The sequence below is a fragment of the Rhinoderma darwinii genome, chromosome 12 (assembly GCF_050947455.1).
Source record: "Rhinoderma darwinii isolate aRhiDar2 chromosome 12, aRhiDar2.hap1, whole genome shotgun sequence".
In the NCBI taxonomy this organism is placed as follows: Eukaryota; Metazoa; Chordata; class Amphibia; order Anura; family Rhinodermatidae; genus Rhinoderma; species Rhinoderma darwinii.
In genome coordinates this window covers 68,496,538-68,520,704 of record NC_134698.1, presented here as the reverse complement: position 1 = coordinate 68,520,704, position 24,167 = coordinate 68,496,538, and the positions used below count along the sequence as shown (strand labels likewise).

At 40.4% G+C, this 24,167-nt stretch overlaps 2 protein-coding genes across 4 annotated transcripts in view; one reads left to right on the top strand and one right to left on the bottom strand.

Moving 5' to 3' along the window:
• The window catches only part of BRF1 (BRF1 general transcription factor IIIB subunit), a 212,668-nt gene that overhangs the window by 31,516 nt on the left and 156,985 nt on the right, over nt 1-24,167 (bottom strand). For 2 of the 3 annotated variants that reach the window (XM_075843798.1, XM_075843796.1), the window contains exons 12-15: nt 22,417-22,481; nt 21,565-21,646; nt 21,395-21,450; nt 13,874-14,124 (exon numbers count right to left, since the gene is read on the bottom strand). In XM_075843798.1, the coding sequence (XP_075699913.1) occupies nt 13,874-14,124; nt 21,395-21,450; nt 21,565-21,646; nt 22,417-22,481 (454 nt within the window). The remainder of the gene's footprint in view (nt 1-13,873; nt 14,125-21,394; nt 21,451-21,564; nt 21,647-22,416; nt 22,482-24,167) is intronic. The other variant, XM_075843797.1, reaches the window with a different exon arrangement.
• Nucleotides 1-24,167, top strand: part of BTBD6 (BTB domain containing 6) — a 552,040-nt gene that overhangs the window by 462,071 nt on the left and 65,802 nt on the right. The window lies entirely within an intron of this gene.

Sequence of the window (24,167 nt, the reverse complement as noted above, 5' to 3'; positions counted from 1 at the left end):
AAAGTAGCAGTTGTTGCATGTGCAATCGGTCGCTAATTAGCAATTTTATATTCATTTCCATTGATATTTAAATGAGCACAATGCAAATTAATTTATGTGTTATTTACTGTGCACATCATTAAAATGATATTTAAATGAGAATTGACAACCATTTTTATATGCTCGGAAGGGTTATTTATATTCAATTCTCTGGACAAACTGCAGAGGAAAACAAAATATAGTTAGAAGTTCTAGAACGTAGCTTTGAGCTGTAAATGTCAGATGTGGCCGTCATAATACATCTTTCCCTGCAGTATGAACAGAAGTTGTATTTGTTCAGGGGGAGTAGTATCTAGCGTATGCTCTCCTACAGCCCCCTGAATGGCATTTTCGGGGGTTAGTAGGTTCATTAACATCCACTAAGATGGACATTATTAGTGAACCCATCTCTGTAAGAGATCCTCTTTAATTAGAGGTTATGGACGTCAAACGGGGACCCCCCCCCCCTATAAATGTAGAGCAGAGAACTGCGAACATCATGCAGCTCTGGTGACTGTAAAACATGCTGGACCATTCATTTACATATGGCTGCTGCATGGCCCCAGCGATTACAGCTGATAACTAGAGGTTTCTGAAGCCAGACCTGTAACCATCAGCTGATTGCTGGGCTGGCTTTAATTTAATTTAAAATAGAGATTGTCCTTATATGACATCCGCTGTAAGGCCAGGGTATGTGCCCAACTGGGCGGATTAGCTGTAGATTTTCCACAACAGATTTCATTGCAGAAAATCTGCAGCATAATACAGTGGCAGCAAATTGGATGAGATTTCAACAAATCTCATCCACACCCTGAGAAAAAAATATGCAGAAAAGAAGTGCAGAAATTTACTTGCAGTGCGGATTCCCAATCTGCAGCATGTCAATTTCTCTTGCAAAAACACTGTGGAAATTACGAACAGGAAATTCAATTGAAAATTCCAGAGTGTTTACGCCTTGTGTGGACGCACCGTAAAGGTTTTTGGTTTTGCAGTTGAGGCGCGGTTCTTGCTGTGCGGCAAAACACAGACCGTTTTACTACGGTTCCGCAGCTAGAACCGGTGAACGTGCGTTTGTTTTTTTTTTGCCGAGTGGCTCTTAATCTTGTGGCAAGAACCGCACCTCAATTGCAACAACTAAATGCACACGCAACTAAATGCACACTATAATTACACAGTGCAATATCACATCCTATATAGGGTCACACGATATCACATGTGTACATTCAATTTCATGTGACTGCAATATCACAACTGAAAAATAAATATTTAAAGCACATAAGTGTTGCAATTTTTCAATTGAAATATATTTTCTGAAAGAAGGTTCCTCCTCTAAATGGCGTGTAAAATCACATGCACGCTTTTTTGCAATTTTACGTGGCATTGCAGTGTATTTGGATCTTTTTGTGGTATAAGTCACCATGGAGCCCTATTAGAGCATATAGGCTGCCGCTGTAGGGGAAATGAGGAGCCAAAAGCAACTTCCTCCAGCAAAAGTTGACTCAACCCTGTTAAGTGGACCAACCGCATGTAGTCCAATGTAAAAATCGCAAAAGAATGGGAAATGGATGGCAGGCAGTATTAGTATTTATGTGCTATGTCCATGCACATATTCCATCTATCCATCATCTTATATTGGTACATAAACACTAACAGCCCCCCACCCCTTCTCATCATACTCAGTTGCAGACCCCGAGATGAGATTAGTTACCAGTAAGGGGGTTTCTTTGTATTAGCGTGCCGTAAAAGGGTATGCAAAAAAACTATTTTTATTTAAAAACGAATATTGTACACATGTAGCAGAGCTGAATTTGGGCACTGTGCAATAGGAAGACTTGCAGTCCTATGGAAACCAGTGATTTCATAATGAAACGAGAAACTCAGCCCTGCCACATCTATACATTTAATGAGTCTTGGCACTATTAAGTAGATCTAGCATTAGCAGCGCACACGTCTCCCCTTCCAAATATGCTGCGCCAATGATGAAATGTGGAATGCCTTTCTCTGCGGTCCCATAAGTCCTGATGTATAAACACATCTGATACAATGACTCATTCGCAGGTCACTCTTCCATTGTTCTCTGTGTGTGCTGACTTATTAAATTTAGCTACAGACTTCTGGTTAGCGGTGGATACATTACGTAACATTATACTAACAATGTTTGCAGCTGGAAACAAAGATATTTAGTACAAAACATTCAGCTCCAGAACAACATGTAAAATGAATTCAAAGCTTTTTATGCAGAGAAAATATATACTGTATAGGAACTTGTAAGGAGCTTCACCTGCAGGACTACGGAATTCGATTCTAGAATTCTCAAACAGGCTAATCGGAAAAAAACATTTTTTTAATTCGCTAAAAATTGATCACAACAGTACGCCTCCCTGGCCAATACCAACAGGGGTCCCTGGTATGGAAGATCTGGGAATCACTAAATATTTAACTAGGGAATACAACAATTCTCAAATATATTATTTTGGAATTTGGTAATAATCATGCAATTTTAAGCAGAACACAGGTTTCGTTTAAAGCAGTCTGAATTTTGTAAACGGATTGCTCTGAAACGCATCGCAACAGTCTATCTTAGCGGTCCATGGACAGAATAGTCCGTCCAGGGCTAATGGATCACCCTACGTACATACAGGGAGTTGCTATAATACATTGCATTATGAAAAGGCGATAAATGGAATTTCCTAATATTACCCTTAAATTGTCTTTAAGGTTAAGCATTTATTTACAGACTAAGGGTGCACAGCCGCCATCATTATGACACTCCGTTTGGATGTTTGTAAACAGAAAAGCACGTGGTGCTTTTCTGTTTTCAATCATACTTTTGACTGCTGTTGCGCGAATCACGCGCGTCCCACGGAAGTGCTTCCATGTGGTGCGCGTGATTTTCACGCACCCATTGACTTCAATGGGTGCGTGATGCGCGAGAAATGCAGAAATATCAGACATGTCGTGAGTTTTACGCAACGGACTCACGCTGCTCAAAAATCACGGACTGTCTGCACGGCCCCATAGACTAACATAGGTCCGTACGACGCGCGTGATTTCGTTGCACGGACGTATATCACGTTCTTGTAAATCCGCCCTAAGTCCACCAAAATGTTTTTAGACATAGATGCAGGATGTCTCCAATCTGCATAAAAACCTGATGTGTGATTGCAGCCTAAAGGGGTTGTCTAGGACTAAAGTAAATCATGCTGCCCATAGCATAAAGAGCCCAATAATTTTGTGCAACAATTTGATCTTTTATGCAGCCTGAAAAATGGTTGTTTGTCGGCAGCACATCTCCCCATGTAAACAGTGGCTCTTCCTGCATGTGAAGGGCAGCTGAAGCTAAACTTAAATTTTTTTTCCCACAGATTTGAAGTGTCCCCTCCAAGTAAAATGACTAAATAATCCATCGTTACATGGGTGTGGAGGACATGACTTGTTGATGGTGAAGATCATGTACTTCATTATAAATCAAAATTTAAAGCAGAGTAGTAATTACATATCTGCCAACAGCAAGGCCACTAATAATGATGTGGATGAAATAAACCATCGCTGAGATCTTTACACATCCCTCGGTCACATTTTCTCGGATGTAGCTCAGATGTGAACAGAAAGCAAAATAAATGAGACCTTCTAAGGGGCGGCTTATGTAATTATTGTCTGGCAGAAACACATTAAATGCGGCTGCTGGTCAAAATATCTTGAAATATAGCACCCCATATCTGCCAGGAGAGACTAATTACAAGCCTGGGTGGCACCGTGTGCTAAGCCTCCATACTACACTCATATCAGGGAATTCAAGTATTATTATGAAAGTGCATGTAGAAAACGGGATTATGAATCTCTGACACATATATACTGCACCACCATACAGATACACCCAGAAATTAGTAAACCCATGTGGCTCAAAAGTGTTTACCTTACCTACTGTAATTTGCACTGTGTACAAACCATGCCCTCCCTGCCCGATAAGTCTACCTTAACATTTTATAAATGTTGGTGGATCCCAATTTTTTTATGGGATTTACCAATTACCTAATGTGTTTAAGGGCTACCAGATACCCGGCCACTGCAGGGCCTGAGAGGGTGGTGTATGACACAGGGATTCACTTAAAATCATGCATCTGGTTAAAGGAGAACTTTACCTGAATATATTGCTATGTGGAGTCTCAGAACCCTTTTGGAGCTGAAATTTCCCCTTTACGGTTATGTATGTATTTTTCTATGTAGCCTTAGGCTTTAAAAGTCCCTCCAGCCATGGCGGAACTACAATTCTACCAGGACACTGCTGCACTTTATAACTATTAATAGGTACGGATTTCCCCATCTCTGTTCTACATCAAGACCTTGAAAATAATCACAAACCTGCAATAACTTGTACCTGGCAAACAAACATAAAACGGAATTATTGAGAACAACGGCCGTTAGTGTAATGAAGATCGTGCCGATTTTTGGAAATCCCCTTAAAAAATTCACCATTATATTATCACAGTCACCTAAAGCATAAACCGACCACATACATATAACGGTTTACTAAACATCTCCTTGTGCACAAAGCTGCGAGTGACAAACATCAGATGTGAAATGGAAATCACATAAAAGATTACTTTATACTTTTACTTAGAGTCCGTCTCCAAGTCTTCTCGCTGCTGCCTCCTTAAATTTATCCCTGGGGCATAACTTCCAAACATGCTGTAAGAAAAGGTAAATGGCTGTCTGGATCGTCTGTCAGATCGTCTTACCTTTAATTGCAGTCTATCAACAAGACTTGCGTTGTATACAAGAATCGCCCTGGAGCAGGAATCTTACAGCAGCAATATTTTGGCAGCGAGCTACTATGGCGGAAGACGTGTTAAGAGAACTGAACTGCAATGGTAAAAAGTTCTTACTATGTGCACATAAGAGCACTGAAATAATAGTAGAGACCCACTTAATAGGTCGGCAGACCAACCTAAAAGAAGTCGCAAGTAGGCTTATACAATAAAAACATTTACTAAGAACCTCCTGTTCACGTTTATCAATTTTGCTTAGCGGCAATAAATTAATGTATATAAGGAGGATGTACAGTCTATGGGGGGAACTTATTAGCACTCCACGTAAAAAAGGCACAGTTTACGCAAAAATCCAGGTTCTTTGCAGAAAAAGATAGCAAATTTTGAATTAAAAAAAAGTGGGTGAGGCATAGCGGGAGGGGGCGTGGCCACCTGCAGCCCGACAAATTTACACCAGAAACCGGAGTAAATTATAACTGAAATCTACGCCCGCACATAGCGCATGGACAGCCAGAGGTGCATATCTTAATAAATTAGCTGCATTTTACTCCAGTTCTCTTTAAATTCCCTCTACAGTATTTTTTACTGCAATTGTACATTATCCTGATGTAGGTTATATTTAAATTGATGGCACCGATCACGAGAACGGGCTTACCTTGCTGTTCCTGGGAGCTCATATGAATGGAGAGGTACTGCGCATGCTCTGTCACCGCGTCATCCATTTCTATGGAGCTGCCGAAGATAGCGCTCCACCCACATTAGTAAATGTATGTAAACTATTATGTAACCTATAATTGAAAAGGCTGCTCAGATCTATGTACAAGTGACACCATGCCATTCACACATTGTAGATATTACTGTACATAGAAAAGAGTGGGCTTCATAGCGAAAATAAAAGAAATTTGGTCTCCGCTGGTGTTTGGTACAAACTTCCTTTCAGGACAGCAGAGCTTTTCACTGGAACTCAACAACCCTCTTTAGTCTTATTCCTTGTAAGAGAAAAGTCCCCAAATTCTTTCCACAATATTTCTGCTTTAAAGTCTCTCAGTCTTTAAGGGATTGTCTAATAAAGACAATCTCTGTCCAATGTTCTGTTAAGAGATATGTATGTCTATCTACCATGTGGGAACCCCCTCTATGAGCCGGAAGGAAGAGCAGCTGTAAGAGTGACTCCCGCCCTGGCAGACTGGGCCCATCCATGCCTTACCTGGTCATTTATTCATTTGAAATCTATAGCCAGACATGGCTTTCACAGGCCGTAACGACTGAACATCGGGTTAGAGAAGCCGAACCTGCTGCAATCAATTGATCACCACATGGGCTTCTATTTTAAAATGGATTGTCTTCATGAGACAACCCTTTTAAGTGACCACCTACATTAATGCTACCACCCAAAATACCATCATTCACAGTATTGTCACTTGTGCGTCCAAGGTCTTTTATTCCCCTACATAAGAAGGGTTACCTGTAGTTAATGGTGGTGTTAGCATGCCTAAATATGCATCCCTCCACCTTGTAATAAGATAATGTACTGTCCGATAGGAGCAAAAATTAAATGTATGGTGCTTGCGACCAACCAACCAAAAATACCAGCATGCATTGATGGACAATATAAGCTTCCTAAAAAGTGTTGCTGTAACGGCAGAACAACTGGAGTAGAAAGGTGCACATACTCATTAGATAGAAGCCGGCTGTCCCTGACGTTTTTGAAAGGATCGGCCGTTGATCTAATGTGTAGGTGGGCCACTTGACTCTCCCCCGATGGCAGGATCGGGCAATATTACTTACTAAAATCTGACAACATCCTAACGATTAAAATCAATGATGATTTGCTCAGAAAGTTAGCTCAGATTTTCAGTATCTGTTATCTATGTAGTGTCATTGAGGTTTCAGCTCTTCATGGAGTCCTCTCCTTCTGGAAATAAGTGGTGGTCCGAGATTGCAGAAGGCTGCAGAATCCCAGTTAAAGTAATATCAAGTTTATCAATCTCAGTGCACCCCCCCCCCCTTTCTTGAAGAAACCGAAGATTTTACCAATATGCCTGACAATAAAGACTGCTCCTAATGTATTTACATCCCTCAATGTACAACATCCAGCAATGTGATCGTTCCTCGCAGTACTTTTCCATTCTCCTCCAGACAAGGTGTTCACGGGATTAACCAGACAAGATTATTACTCTAATAATACATCCTGTCCTCTCAGATATCATTAGCGAGCTCAGATGTGCGCTGGAAACGTCTCGTGCCCTCCACTTCCCCCGCCCTTCCCAAAGAGTGCGCTTCCTGGGTAATTTAAGAAGAAATTTCTTCTAGTTAATGTAAGGTATACCATAAAAGCTGCAATCAGACCTCAATGTGATCTTTGTTCCCCTGGAAAAGTGCAGGATAGTCAATGGACTGGAAAGGAGAAACACACCATCAATAAATCTTACAGGAGAGTGCCAACTTAATTTGCAGGTACCTTCAAACTCCGATCATTCTGAGTTCATTACACCACAGAGTTAGCTGAATTGGAAAGTCTTTGCCAGCCTAAAGTTGTGGCAGGCCATAGATTTTAATTCAAAATTAATAAAAGGTGTTTTCTGCAAAAGGACATTTGAGGTGAATGTCATTGGAAAAAGCTATAATATCTAATAATACACAATGCATATTCCAATAATGAAGTATTTCCCACACAACCTACCGAACCTTCTCTCTTTATGTAAAAAATAGACACATAGGTCTGCAAAGGAGCTGAATACACAGAACCAAAAAGATCATTTTAGTCAAGACTTTTTACCGACCTCCTTTGTTTTCTTATTTTAGATGCATTGGAGCAACAAACAAGAACTATTGCAAAGGTTGCTAGACCCTTTAAAAACATATGTGGCTTTTTGGTTTAGGGTGTGAACCATCAGCGTTAGGGTTCCGTCAGACCTTTCCGTCTGAGGAATTAATCAACGGAAACCATAACTTCCGTTTGCATTACCATTTATTTCAATGGTAATGCTGCCATCGCAAATGGTTTCAGTTTGTCTCCATTCCGTAAGGTTTCCGTTATTTTGGCGGAATCAATCGTGTAGTAGACTGGAAACCATTTGCAACAGAAGCATTACCATTGAAATCAGTGGTAATGCGAACGGAAGCTGTGTTGATGGGTTCCTGCGACGGAAATGTCTGACAGAACCCATCAACGAATCCCTAACGCGGATGTGAACACGCCCTTAGATGATAAAATGACAACCTGAGCTGGGGCGACGCCTCTTTTCACCACGCAAGCCCTTACAGGAATTTTGAGTAGACAATAGTATTTTAATATTCTGGAGCCCACCCATTAGCGAAGAACTATGCCCTAATATGAGGAGCTGTACTATTTGCAGGCGTCACTCCAAACTATAACGATAACCACAGGGAACTGCAATTTACCCAGGAGCAATGGACATAATAAAATCATATTGGGGAATTGTCATTAACCCCTTAAAGACCAGATCAACCTTTTTTTTTTTTTTTTTCAAATGTTCTGGCGGTCAAAACGTTCAAATGTTTTCATTTGACATAGGCATTTGTGGATTTGCTTTTTGCGGAACGAGTTGTACTTTGTCGTTGGTACATAAACATTCGTTTTTATTTTTATGATTTTTTTATGGCTTATAGGGGAATTTATAATTATCATTTTTTTAACTCTAGTGTATTGGCATATGTGTATATGCCAGTACATTAGCCAGTATACAGTACACAGGCAGTTGTTACCGTTACCTAAATATGTCTTAACAACAGGAAATATAGTAAGACAGCGCTGGGGCCCTTCAATGGACCCGGGGCCGTCTGCCCTTACTGGGCATTGTTTGCATCACATGGACCCCCCAGTCCCTCCCTTTGAATGTGGCAATCAGAATTGATCGCAGCATTCAAATGGTTAAATGCTTGAGATCAGAGGCTCCTCTTATATCCACAGTTAGAGCAGGGCTGCGGCTCTGTATGACAGCTGTTGCCCCTCTACTGATCACACGGGCACACTGGCATACATGTCCTGCGTCGTCAACCAGTTACGCGGTCTCATTATCTGAACATTGTCCCCAAGCTTTAACCTGTGCACTCTCATGACATATCTGTATTCCCCATAAAAAAAACAATTTTAAAGCATCTTTTCTTGTTACTCTGATTTTGTGCCGTTCCTCCTTTATTTCTCCTGGAAATGTATGAATAAATTGACATTTGGATACCATTTCCTTATCAATGGGGTGTGTTTCTACATCGTCTGACACTTTCAGCACCGATTGGACAGTGGCAGAGTGTGTAGGTACACACCCTATTGACAAGACGAATACTCATGCTTAGTTTCCAATTTATTCATACATTTCCAGGAGGAATAACAGAGGAATGGCACAACAAAGAATTCTAAGAAAAGAGGATTCAAAATTGTTATTTTATAGGAAATACAAGTATTTACTACAACCGATCAGTCAGGAGAGCTGGCAGTTCTATATGATTAGAGAAGCATCCACTTTCTCGTAGCATAAAAGAGTAAATGTGATGATGATAAGAATAAATATACAATTAATCCACTTCTATTATTCAGCTCAGTCAGACACAAATAAAGAACAGGTTTTACTGACCATGGGGGTTAAGAGGTGGTGTTTACCATCGGAGATCTGGAGTAGCTTGGAAGCAGACATGCCATATCCACAGTTTCAATTACTGTATTTAGTAAACAAGAATGCCAAGCTAAGCAATTGATTTCTGCCTGGGGCAGCGCATGAGCCGAATTTCATTATATCTTTAAGCTGAAAAATGAAATCTGGTATTTTGTCATTGCACATCACTAACCTTATAGAAGAAATAGCTACTGATAGCAAGACAAGCAGAGGACCTGGTAACCATGCTGCGTAGATCACCAAACCGAAGGATACAGGTTTATAGGATACAAACTGGTAAGCCACTACACTAATGGTGCCTATGACTGTAGAGGAAGAAAGAGATAGATAGATAGATAGATAGATAGATAGATAGATAGATAGATAGATAGATAGATAGATAGATAGATAGATTAGGAGATTGGATAGATAGCTATGAGATTGGAAAGATAGATATGAGATTAGATAGATATGAGATTAGATAGATATGAGATTAGATAGATATGAGATTAGATAGATAGATAGATATGAGATAGATATAGATAGATATGAGAGAGATAGATATGAGATAGATAGATGTTATTAGAGATAGATCTGTAACAGCGCCCCCACCTACCACATGCCATTTCTAATAATGTTTTTTTAAATGTATAATAAAAAAAAACTATTTAGGTCCCATGCACACGACCGTGCCTGTAATCACGGTTCCTGATTACGGGTACAGCCGGCCGCGGACAGCCTTTCCCACTCCGGAAGTGAATGGGTTAAGTTATCTCTGTACAGCAAAAGACAACAAATATATTTCTCAATATGATGAGGGCTAGGACACCACTGACAGTACAAGGGAGATGTGTCATGGGTCCCCCCCTGGGACAGCCAAGGCGACAATGGCTCCCTGACATCATGGCTGGCTGACAATCACACTGCTGGGGAGTCGCCTGGCTTACAATTAATGTATTTTAACAAGCTGATCCGAATACTAATTAATGAGACAAGTATTTTTCATAAACTTGAGGCTTCTCATGAGTAGCAGATACCATACACACACACACACACACATATTATATATATATATATATATATATATATATATATACACACACATATATATATATATATATATATATATGTATATCTCTATCAAGGTCACGTGCAAAAAAAAAAAAATAAAATTGCCATATATGATCATTACAGTTACATTTCATGGAAAATTTGAGTAAAAGATTAGTCCAATTCATTCAAGAAAAAGCAAGAGTCTACTGACTGCTTTTCTTTTGAAATAAGAAGTGTCCATTCTTGAGATTTCCTTCTCAATGGGCTGGTCCCCTTGAGACACAAAAACCGCATCTCACTGCTGAGCCCCCATAATGGGCTGTTATTGCAGGGCCATTGCAATGCCCTACAGCACTGCAAGACAGGGCACCATAGCTCCCATTGACTTTAAACATTGCCCCGGGGCCTTCCACTGTTGACAGCCATCATGGACATGCCTCTTAAGCTTTAGGTCAGGGATGCACAACTTTTTTTGGACCGAGTGTCACATTGTACCAATTCCAAGGGCTGCAATAAAATTAAATGGGTATTCCCATCTGAAACATTCATGGCATATTGACAGAATACGGCATAAATGTCTGATAGATGAAGGTTTCATTTCTGTGACTACCACCTATCCGCAGAATGTCGCACTCCAGATAGGAGAGTTCTAGGTGGCCATGTATAATCACGCTATCTCCATTGTAGTTTATGGGAGTTTTGGAAACAGCGGAGATTTCACGATTCTCATTAACTAGAATGGAGAGAGGCGCACTCGTGCACAGTCACCTCTCCACCTCTTCTCTTCCTCTCTGGAGTACTAAACAGAGAGGAATCCCCAAATATGGGTGTCCAAGGGATGGCTAAGAGCCCCACACCGAACTGCATTGTGGGCTGCAGGTTGTGCTTTAGGGGACCTCCTCTGTTAGCTCAATATGCCTTTGTAGTGCATATGACATGCAGACAGCCCCATCCACCAACCCCTACATGTTAGGTTTTGTCGGTAATTATTAGGTGCATCAGCGACATGTAATTGTGTTGGTTATAAAAGGGAACTCCACCCAAACTCCACCACATTTTCTAGCATTACTGAATAATTTCATAGTATACCAGATATAGTTGTAAACATCGAAATCTGATGCATCTACTCTGGTTAATGGGATGATCTGGCATCATCTGAAGCTTAAAGGAATTGACTTGATCAGTTACTATACATATGATAGGCCATAAGAATAAATAGCTCCGCGCCCTGCACTTTCTATATTATCTACATAGAGCCGGTGCAGCCACGAATGCTGTCCAAAATAGACCATAAAAGGCACAAGAAGGTGTTAGGCGCTCGTTAAAGGGTTAAATTGACCGTCTACATAAGACGGCTTGAGCAGTTCATGTGTGCGGATTATTCACTAAGGATCTGAGCTACTGTGACACTAATCTTATCTTCAATGAAAAAAATGTGCGATTAACTTTATAAAACTTGACAATGGCTAAGTAGGCAGAAAAAGAGAGAGAAGGAATCCTTTCAGGATGTGAGAATTGTCTGTAAATCATCCCGTAACACACAGCTGCCTCCTGACTACACCGCCAGCCTCCCCGGGTTCTGCAGCCTGCAATACAGTTTTATGATAAATCAAATTAACTTTCTATGACCCCCACTGCCTGTAGGAAAACACAGCAGAGTCTCAGGCAGTTTTCTATATTCGAGAGGGATTTCATTTCCCTCAACGCTGTGATAGATCTGAAACGGACAAGACAAGTCTGACAGCTAGATAAAAGGAAATATCAAGTAGGCCTTCTCTCATGTGGGACTCCGTTCTTAAGGCAGATGATGAAATTAGCGATGCCTGGAATTTGTTAACCCTTTTCAGCATGGCTTAATACCATAACTCTCAAAAGTGCATGCTTGTACTTGTATTGAGTTTACCTACCAAATGTAAATAATTGGGGGCTGATGGGAGTATCACTGCAGGATTAGAGTACTCATGGTATGTTGGTAGTGTTACAATGGAGACACATAGCTCTGCATAGGACACAAGTAAAATGTAAACTATTGGTTGTAAAGGTGGGCCTTTCCTTTAAGAACAGCTCTATCCAGTGCTGCTTTATTGGAAAAATTAGGAAAGTGCTTAAAAGGGAATTCCCTAATATAATGTTATGAATGTAATGTCCATCAGCTTTGGGAATATATCTAGAATACAGTGTCTGCCGCCAGGAAAACACATGCCAAGCAGCTTCTCTCCAGTTATTGTCAACCGGTGACAGATTGTTCTTCATTTTTCCCCTACAGCTATTCTGTTGGGCTCCATGCACATGTCCGTAGTTTCTATCCGCAATTACGGACCGTAAATACTGCACGGACATGTGTGCATGAGGCCTTAATGGCATTATATTAGTAAGAGGTCGTTTTTGTAAAGATGGAGCCCTTCTATATCTATTACCCGTTACATGCCCAATACAGAACCTCTCAAGCCATTACAAAGTGACAGTATCTATCTCCATAGACCTCTTTGTTGGCAGAACTATTGGCAAAATCTGCTAACAATTTAATATCTATAGGGGCTGACAAATATTTTTCCCGCTGGTGGAAAACTGAGGATCAGCCATATTTTAAATTTTCTAACTGATCATCTTTTATTGTTCTTGATGGTTGGAGCTGGAGGTATCAAGCAGACGTTCACTCCCACCACCTCTATAGAAATATGTACGTTTGGGCAAGCTGACATGCATGGAGAATCATGGCTGAATCTGAAACATATATGTCCAGTCTATAATGGTGCTGAACATCATCTTTGCAACAGATTTTGGAAAGTTTTAGCAATGTCTAATCTATAAATTAGAACTTATAGGAGAGTCATAAGTAACAAGCAAGAAAGTTTCTTGCAGATTGACGGATACTCTATGGGTACACTGAGGCCAGGACGTGTGCTATGCACAGGAGAAAATGTTCCCCACATTAACATCAGGAGGGCGGCTGGCAGTGATCCGCTATTACAATTCAATAGGTTTCAGCAATCTTCTGCCTCCCTGCACAATGCCGTTTCTGGCCGTCTTCAATGTTACTCCATGATCAATGAAATGAACGTACTATGAGCAGCCCAGCATCTCCAGTGCGGGGCATTTCTACATCACTAGACATCTCAGCCTGTCATTTCCAGTAGGAAAGATCGCTCTTTCATGCAGTTCAGCATGATAACGCTGCGGCATGTTATGTGTCATGTCAATGAAGTGGAAGGCAAGCAGATCAGAAGAGAAAGATAACACAGACACTGCGAGGGGATAAGGTGCTTCCACGTGACAGAAGACACACGTGTCCTGCAGCTCATGTATAACGCATCTTCAGGTTTTTGTTTTCCTGCTATTCGAAAAATCACAAAACCAAGATAAAATAAAAAGAATCTACTAAGTCCTATCCATCAATCATTGGCAGCATGCAAAAAATACCTTTTGTTTATGCTGCTGAGCTCACAGGTTAGGCTCCTGTTGATGGAGCTTTTCCTGGGGGCAACCTTGCTCTCGGTGGTGTTTTCCTCACTTGTCTCGTGTTTGGGGGTGCTACCACCCTTGCTGTTGAGGTCCCTCAGAACATCGTAGTTAATTTTACTAGATATTTTCTTCTGTTCCAGCATCTTCTCAATGGCTTCTCCGGCTGTGCTGGCTTGAATGGGGGCTCGCCGTTTGGAAGACTTTTTTGGCTGCAAAGAACAAAAAATGAACTATTAAATACATATGCTATATATATTACGGAGATAACGGGGTCTTTTACACTAAACCATATGTGGCCCCATTTTAAAGGCCATCCTGACAAGCGAAGGAGCTACATAAGGGTAAGATGAGTGTTTGACAACTGAAGGTGCGTAAATTTTTACAATTAAACATGAGATCAGACAACGATTCTTGAATTTTCACAAAGATCTCTCTCTTTACCACTTCAACTTAAGATCATATACCATTGGTGTTCATGAGATACCTGCCTGTCTATGGATGCCCTGCTATGTCTAAATGTATTGGAAGAACAACACTGGATTCATGTGATCAACCCCAGTCAATGGAAAGCGGCAAACAATGTAACAGGATGTTTCCCAGGACCACAAAGATCAAATTCCTTACAAAACATAGGATGCTCAAAATCTCACAAAAACTGATCAATATTCATAGTTACAAAGACTACTAGAAGTTCTACTATACAACAGTAATATAGTAAAGAGTAAATACATGTTCACATTTGCCTTTTCCTCTTTCTGCCAAGGATTCCGATATTTTTGACAGCAAGAATAGTGCAGTCTGCAGATCTACTCTTGCCATGAAAAGTACAGGAACCACAACAGACCCCATTATTAAAAATAGGATCCGTTAGGAAACTAATCTGGCACAGCTATCATGGCTCCATTATGAACAGAAGCCATGATGCTAATGTGAACTGACTCCAAGTTGCATGCTGTGGTAGCAAGTTTAGTTGCACACCTAAAATAATATATATATATCTTTTAAAAATCCCATAGGACAGCTGTGTTGCGATGTTGCATGCCTCTCAATTATCCTTTTATGGAGGCAACTCTTGACCAAATAAGTTGTGGGCTGGAACACCCAATGACTGGTGCCCATGGTTGAAACAATTTATCTATAGGAAGCTACAACCTATGTTAAAAAGAAAACTTGCCCAATCGCGCTTACATAATAACTAAGCAGTGAACAGACAGACTTGTGAAATAAAGCTACACTGATATAGATGTTCAAATGACAACAAAATGTCGTGAGTCTAATCTTGTACTTCCAGGACACATGACAGATGTGAGTGCTCCATCATTTATAACATTGTGCAGTCGTACCTGGTCAATTCGGATTCCCCAGCACCAGATACTAATGAAGTGCCACTGGACCACAGGTGCTTCATCACTTGGCATGAGTCTGGACCAACAGATCCATCACATTTGCCCTGTGAGTAAAGTAATTTATTCTACAGATGGCTTTAATATATTAGCCAATTTAACATGTTCTGCATATGGCAGCACTGATAAATTGTGATAAATCCACCGGAGACAGTCCAGCAATATAAGAGATGGGGGAGGGGTGAACAGATCTGAAGAAGATCAGTTCCTTTTTATTGCAAAGTGCTGCAAGTGTCTGTGAGGATTCTTCTCTAAATATAATGGGGAAAATACACAAAATATATTTTTTAAACGTAGCGAATTACATTTATAAACTCACCTTACATTTTATTACAAAATTGTGATAGTCATTGGGAACATGCAAAAAAACAAAACACAGGCTTCTTCTGAGGTAACATTAGATAGATAGGAGATAGATTGGGAGATAGATAGATAGATAGATAGATAGATAGATAGATAGATAGATAGATAGATAGATAGATAGATAGATAGATAGATAGATAGATATGAGATAGATAGATAGATAGATAGATAGATAGATAGATAGATAGATAGATAGATAGATAGATAGATAGATAGATAGATAGATAGATAGATATGAGATAGATAGATAGATATGAGATAGATAGATAGATAGATATGAGATAGATAGATAGATATGAGATAGATAGATATGAGATAGATAGATAGATAGATAGATAGATAGATAGATAGATAAATAAAACACTAATATTCACATATGAATATAAATGTATCTAAATGTGTGCAATACAATAATGATCTCGGGTGCAGTAATTTATCAAACGTCTTGCTAGTAATTCTATTAAGAATCATTACAATCAGTTTCTCCACCCTGAAATGGCTGATGACAACGAACAATAGATGTCCTTTAACCCCTTAATGACAAGCCTATTTTAGACCTTAATGACCAAGCTATTTTTTACGTTTTTCAATCGTCGCATTCCAAGAGCTATAACTTTTTAATTTTTGCGTCGACATAGCTGTATAAGGTCTTGTTTTTTGCGGGACAAGTTGTACTTTTTAATAGCACCATTTTGGGGGACATATTATTTATTGATTAACTTTTATTAACCTTTTTGGGGGGGGGGGGGAAATCGAAAAATATCTGAAATTTCGCCACTCTTTTTTGCATCCTAAATTTACGCCGTTTACCGTGTGGTATAAATAACACAATAACTTTATTCAGCGGGTTGTTACGATTGCAACGATACCAAATTTGTATAGTTTTTGTATGTTTTACTACTTTTACACAGTAAAAACGCTTTTTTTTTCAAAATTATTTGTTTTTGTGTCTCCATATTTGAAGAGCCGTAACGTTTTTATTTTTTCGCCGATGCAGTTGTATGAGGGCTTTTTTTTTGCGGGAAGACTTGTAGTTTTTATTGGTACCATTTTGGAGTAGATGCGACGTTTTGATCACTTTTTAATCACATTTTTTTAACGTCAGGATTCACAGAAAACAGCAATTTTTCCGTTGTTTTTTCTTTAATTTTTTACGTCGTTCACCGTGCGGGTTAAGTAATGTAATAGCTTTATAGTCGGGGTCGTTACGGACGCGGCGATACCAAATATGTGTAACTTTTTTACTTTATTTTGGTTTTTTAATAGTAAAGCAGTTTGTAAGGGGAAAAAGTGGGTTTTTCATTTTTTTTCACATTTTTTTTTTATTAACTTTATTAAACTTTTTTTTTTACTTTTTTACTAGTCCCACTAGGGGACTTTAATATGCGATTCTGCGATCGCTATTATAATACACTGCAATACTTCTGTATTGCAGTGTATTACTGCCTGTCCGTTTAAAACGGACAGGCATCTGCTAGGTCATGCCTCCGGCATGACCTAGCAGGCATTCGCTACAGGCAGGCCTGGGGGCCTTTATTAGGCCCCCGGCTGCCATCGGAGACACACTCGGCGATCGTATCGCCGGGTGTCGGTGGGAGAGGGAGCTCCCTCCCTCTCTCTCTCCAAAACCACTCAGATGCGGTGCTCGCTATTGAGCACCGCATCTGAGGGGTTAAACGGGTGAGATCGATACTAATATCGATCTCACCCGGCAGAGCAGGGACACCCCCAGCCCTCAGCTGCCTCTGGCAGCTGAGAGCAGGGAGATTTGACAGCTCCCTGCTCTGTTTACTTATTCCGATGCCGCAACGTAAAAAGTCTATGGCATCGGAATGAGGCCCGTTACTGACCGACGTAAAAACACTATGGGCCGGTCACTAACGGGTTAACAGAACAGGAGAAAGGAGAAAACAATAATAAACTAAGTCTGCTTCCCGATTAATTAATAATGTTTCAAGTTCCCTCCTCCCTCTGCCAACAATCTGTTAAAAAACTGATCCGCCATGTTTTGGGCTTTTTTCAGCCAGTAGTTGTTGTACCGCTGGAGGGAATAGAGTTGTCACTGCAAAACGTACTGACACTTGGAGCTAAAAAGGAAATCTGTAATAATTCACTAATATTGGGCTCCTGATATGATAAATGGAGCCCCAATATAGTGTCCGGCAAGCACTGCAGGCGGACAAATGGATTATAATCTAAAGAGCCATGAAATGACAACGGGGCCCTGCAAACACACCGGTAGAGGGTTTAGTTATGGCTGTATTACTTAGTAATCGCAAAGTGTCTAGACTATCCGGTATCTGGCCCAGAATGGAATAATAAACATTTCATTTCTCCACCCGCACATCTTGCAGCTATAAATGTTATTTAGCCTCCACATTAGTTTATTGCATTTATTTTAGCCCAGCAATATTAATTTAAAGCCAAAGACTTTACCATCCAGAATAAAGTGCTTTAATTGAGCTGCACAGGAAAGGGAGCAGACAAAGAATACAAGCTAGGTCTGAATTAATATACAAACGACTGGTAGATGAAAATAAATTCTCTGTGCTGTTTACTTTTTGGAATCCATCGGGCTAAATATACACGTCCATGTAAGAATTTACTCCGTACAGATTCCCAGGGCACTGTGACATTTGATTTTGATTTTCACAGATCCGTGTGGGGGCCGTAAATCCGGGCCTCAAAAACTCAGGACAAGTCATTTTACAGTGCGGATTTGCAGTTTCACAAACTGGGGACATCCATGTTTTTTTATTGTGTATCTGTGAATCCCGATGTCACTAATGCACAACGTATGTTTTTTTGCGGACTAATGGATTGCAACGGAACCGAGGTTTTGTGACCCGTAAAATCACTAGGGTTGTGTGCATTAGACAGCTCCTATACAGACAAGTGCTTATTGTCTCCATGGTAACAGACTACAAAAAAAACCTTTGTAGTCTGAGCCTGCAGTCACACTCATCTGTCCCCTACTTTTTACAAACATACATTTGGTAGGTTACTAAGATGTAGGGGACAGATGGAAGAGCATATGACTACAGAATCAGACTACACACCGTTTGTTTATAGTGTTACCATGGAGACACGTGTCAATAGGAGCGATTTACACAAAACCATTTGAAAAGTTGCTTCATTTTTCAAGAAAAATTGGAACAATTAACAATTGGTTGCAAAAGTAGACCTTCTTTTTGAATAACAATTCAATCAGTGTTATCAGGAGTGTTAAAAGTCCTCCCTTTAGATATGGATAGGAGCAAAATCCTAAAAAGCTATTTACTTACAGACATAGTAATAATGAGAGTAATGGACGGTAGGGTCCATATAGCAATACATCATATGGTCTGATAAGGTAAATAACTTGCGGGAAGAACAGTAATAAAAACCAAAAAGTTGTGTCATGTCCAAGGGCCTGAAGTCCAGCGACCTCACATCACTTCATTAGTTTCCATTATTGCCTCTATTCCCTTATATCTAGCCTGACCTCTTCTCTCTTTGAAGTCTCTATGTCTTTTAGGTCAGTCATCCCAATCCATGATCTTCAAAGCCAAGCGGAGAAACTAAGCTGTCTGCAAGAAAGGGAAGTTCTAGGGGGCTTATGGCTTTGAAGCAGACAAATTTGATACGGCAACACACCACATTTGTTTTCCAACATGAAGACATTGTTAAATTGAAGTCTCCAGGAGCCACGGGGAAAGTGCCCATTAGGTCATCACACAAACAATGTGAAGTGAACCTTTATTTTGGAGATATTGTATACAAAAGTTAAGAGAACTGCTTAAAGTTCTCAAGTATAACCCAAAAAATCTATAATTCAGAATTAATAGAAAAGAATAGTTTCCAAATTATAAAATGGTCATAGAAAAAAATGTCAAACTGAACACTAAGGCCTCACGCACACGACCGTAGTGGTGTGCACGGCCCGTGATTTGCGGCTTGGACCACCGCAAAGTGTCAACCGCGGCCGCCCGCAAATCACGGGCCGTGCAAATTGCCACGTGCATTCATTTCAATGAGCCTGGACCGCAAAATGCGGCCGTAATAAGACATGTCCTATCTTTTTGCGGTCCAGGCTCCCGGGCAATGCACGGACCGTGGAAACCACAGTCATGTGCATGCACCCATTTAAACGGGTGAATTGCGGCCGCAAAGCTACGTTCGCGTGCATGGGACCTAAAAGAAGGGAAGCTACAGGAACAATGAGAAGCATAACATATGAAGGTATCACTTTGCTTTTTAATCAGACAAATCTCTGGATATCCTTGCTCCTGCTTCTAGAAACAAGGGACGAGCTATCAGGATTTCTGGACTAGCAAATGCCAGATTTAAGAAATGTTACCATATGGAGGTATTAATATTGAAAGTGGAGCAACCTCAAAAACCTCTACAACTGCCCTGAGCCCCTGACAGTTCGATAACTACATTACCGGAAACGTATACTCTACAAATGGGACACAGAAAAAAAAGGGAAAAAAAACAAAAACTTTCCTGACCACTAGCAGGGGTCAATGCATATTAATAATACTACTAATATATTAGGTTATTTTTTTAAAGTACATCTAAGCTACAGAGCAAAGGAAACAGATATATATTATATATTTTAGTAAAAGTTACATGTTGCACAAGTTCATATCACCACTCAGTAATATCTCTTCTTGGGATTGACTAGATTTAGGGAGTTGCACCTTGTCAAATGTAGTACAATTCTCATTATAACCCTGGGCTGTTACATAACTGCCATCCAGTTGTATCCTACTTCTTACTACCCTACTAACTGCGAGTTAAGAATTGGAGGCGAGATGGAAGAAAATATGACTGCAGAATCAGACTGCACAGTTTCTTTGTAGTCTGCTACCATGGAAACATATAGCTCTGCATAGCATGTGTAGACGCAAAACGATAGAATAATGGTTGCAAAGATGAACCTTCCTTTTTAGGTGAAGAACTTCTGGTTGCTGATGTAGCAGATCTTTGCCATAGCTCTTCGTTCTAACTAATAGGTCATGGTCTCGCTAACAGGGCATACGGACAGGAGCTGTTGGGTTTATTGATGACGAGAGAACACAGATAGAACCAGGTTCTCTAATGTAGAAGGTTTTAGTGGCTTGCCTCATGCTAGTTACATAGTTAGTACGGTTGAAAAAAATAAGATACATGTCCAAGTTCAACCAAGGGATGGGAAAAGGGAAGTAAAAAAATTCTACACATAGGAGCTAATATTTTTTCGTTCTAGGAAATTATCTAAGCCTTTTTTTAAAGCCATCTCCTGTCCCTGCTGTGACGGCTCCTGCGGTGACTATTCCATAGATTCACTGTTCTCACAGTAAAGGAGGTTTGTCGCCTCTGCAGGTTGAACTTTTTTTTCTCCAGACGGAGGGAGTGCCCCCTTGTTTTTTGAGGGGGTTTTACATGGAACAGGATTTTAGTAAACAAAATAACGCTCAGAGATGAGACATACAGTATGGGTCTCAAACACAAAGTTCATCGAGCACGTTCTGAACGTTTCTTTTCGGAATGTGAATTGTGGAATGTATGCATACGTGCGTGTTATGTCTTTGTTGTTTGGTTTATAATACAGTCATATAGTTACAGTATATTCTAAATCAATACAAATAAGCAGACCAAGGAATGAGGGGAAGAGATGTGTATGCTACATGTCCCTGCATTCTTATAAAAGCTCTTATCATATCGGGGCATACAAATGAGAGGTTACCTTCTGTTCCTTATAAATACCCAGCTCCTTTTCTTTTGCGATTTTCTCTTCCTTTTCTGGAAGACGGAGATGAAAGATGTTAACAAAACATGAATGATGTTTTCTGCATCCTGTCACTTTCAGTGACACATCAGGACGTCAAAGCGTGAATGGGAAATCACGGCGCTTACCCTTTTGTTCCCGCAGGTAGTCTGCATTCTCTCTCATCCACAGCTCTTTCTTTATTTCCGCTTCTTTCTCATTTAGAATATACTGAGGAGAAGAAGAGGGAAAACAGCGTGGCGAGTTCAAACTGTGGACTTGCCAATAGAACATGCCAAGTAAATCGGCAATATATATATTTTATATACGGCCTAGGGTGGAAGACTCACAGAGCAGCATTCTGGTCTATTTTCTTGGAATGCTTAGCTAGATAAAGCTAGAGTCATACTGCATTTGCCGTGTACGTTCAGCGTATGCCCTGGGAAAGCTCCCTGCGCATATGCCAGATGTAACCATATGGCCCTACAGACTCGACGAATGCAAAAAAAATAAAAAAAAAGCCTTTTGGTATTCACTGGGCAGGTTTATGTCGGTACATATATATATATATATGTCTATCGATTAGGGAGGCACTGCAAAAAAAGTATACCGCAACCTTTTAAAAAAAATGAAAGGGGTGCCTATGTATGACGTATGCTATTGTACGTTATGAACTTTAGATATGCGTGTGTATATATATATATATATATATATATATATATATACACACACATACATATTTTTTTTCAGGTTGTCAGATATGTCCGCAGAAGGTGCAGTTAGTTACTTGGAGAGCGCCGTTTTAGGCCATTTTCTTATTTACTGCTCACCAACATTGTAATATTCGTTACATAGATCACTAGAAGCGCTCTCAGCAGTGCCGTTGCTAATAAGTCCATTTATTTCTCAACACAACAAACTGAGCAATAATAGACACTAGAAAACAGACTTGATTAAACACATTTATATCGCTTGACATAAAAGGAGAAATCAGGTCTCACCCTGTCTATTTCATTGTCGTCAATTCCATTAAGGTCCAGCTCTCCATCTTCCGCATTGTCACCTGCTGAAATGTAAGCAGTTTTTCAGTGAGATGTTAATTTCTCTTTAGAATAACAAAAGTATCAGCTTTAAGAATTCTTGTATTCTGAGCAAACAATATGAAAGAGAAATTCTACCAAGTTACAATTATAAATGACACCACATACTTATTCTGACACACAGGGATCAAAATGGCGCACAGAGCAGATGTAATTTCCCTTTCCCCCGCCACGCATAAAAACTGTTCTACCAAAAATTTGCAACCAATCAGCTTATTGCAATGTATAGCACGGATACTTATTGGTAGTACATTTTTTATATATGAGAGACAGAGGACTTGAACATTTAGAAGCATCAGTAACCATCAGTCATTTTAGAAATGGAGGAATATGGAATCATATGCAGAGGCATAACTTTAAGGGTATGTGTACACGGGGCAGATTAGCTGCGGATTTTCCACAACAGATTTCATTGTGGAAAATCCGCAGTGTAGATTTCAACAAATCTCATGTACAAGCCGCGGAAAAAATACGCAGGAGAGACGTGTGAAAAATGGCTTGCGGTGTGAATTCTCAATCTGCAGCATGAAAATTTATTTTGCCAAAACATTGCGGAATTTCCACACAGAAAATCCGGCCGGAAATTCCTTGTGTTTATGCTGTGTGGACATACCCTAAGGCCGGATTCACACGAGAGTGTGCGTTTTGCGCGCATAAAAAACACAGCGTATTGCGTGCGCAAAAGGCACTCAACAGCTCCGTGTGTCAGCAGGGTATGATGCGTGGCTGCGTGATTTTCGCGCAGCCGTCGCCATCATTATGACACTCCGTTTGGATGTTTGTAGTTTTACTGCTGTTGCGCGAATCACGCGCCTCCCACGCAAGTGCTTCCGTGTGGTGCGCGTGATTTTCATGCACCCATTGACTTCAATGGGTGCGTGATGCACGAAATACGCACAAACTACGGACATGTTGTGAGTTTTTCGCAGCGGACTCACGCTGCGTAAAAATCACTCAACTGTCTGCATGGCCCCATAGACTAATATAGGCCCGTGCGGAAAATCACGAGCGTTGCACGGACGTATATCCCGGTCGTCTGAATAAGCCCTAAAGGTGGCAGTCACGCCCATGCACTGAAGCATAAGGGGGCCAAAAGTCCTCCCTGCCCTGTATGAGACGACCAATACTATAAAATGCGTTTCATAGTTGGGGGTGTTACAGATTATATATTGAAGTTACCCCTCATCATATAAACCCTGTGCTGCTGGATTTTAAATCTCTATAAGCTTCCCCCTTGTCTACAGCCACAGCTGATTTTAGGTCAGTCTGTATTCAGAAAACCATCAGCTGATAACAGGCTCTCGTAAAATGCAGCTCACAGACTGTTAGGCTGGGCTCATATCAGTGTTGCTTTCCATTGAGGGGTTCCGTCTGAACTTTTTGTCGGGGGAACCCCGCAACGGAAAGGCAAACTGAAACCTTGGCTTCCGTTTGCATCGCCATTGATCATATATACAAAAACTGCTACCAGCAGATAAACCCCATCACCATTGATCTCAACTGAACCCTTTCACAACGGTGACAAATGGAAGCCAATAGCAAAGTTTCCGTCACCATTGAGATCAATAACGATGCAAACGGAAGCTAAGGTTTCCGTTTGCCTTTCCATTGAGGGTTTCCCCCCGATGCAAACCTCAGACGGAAACTATCAA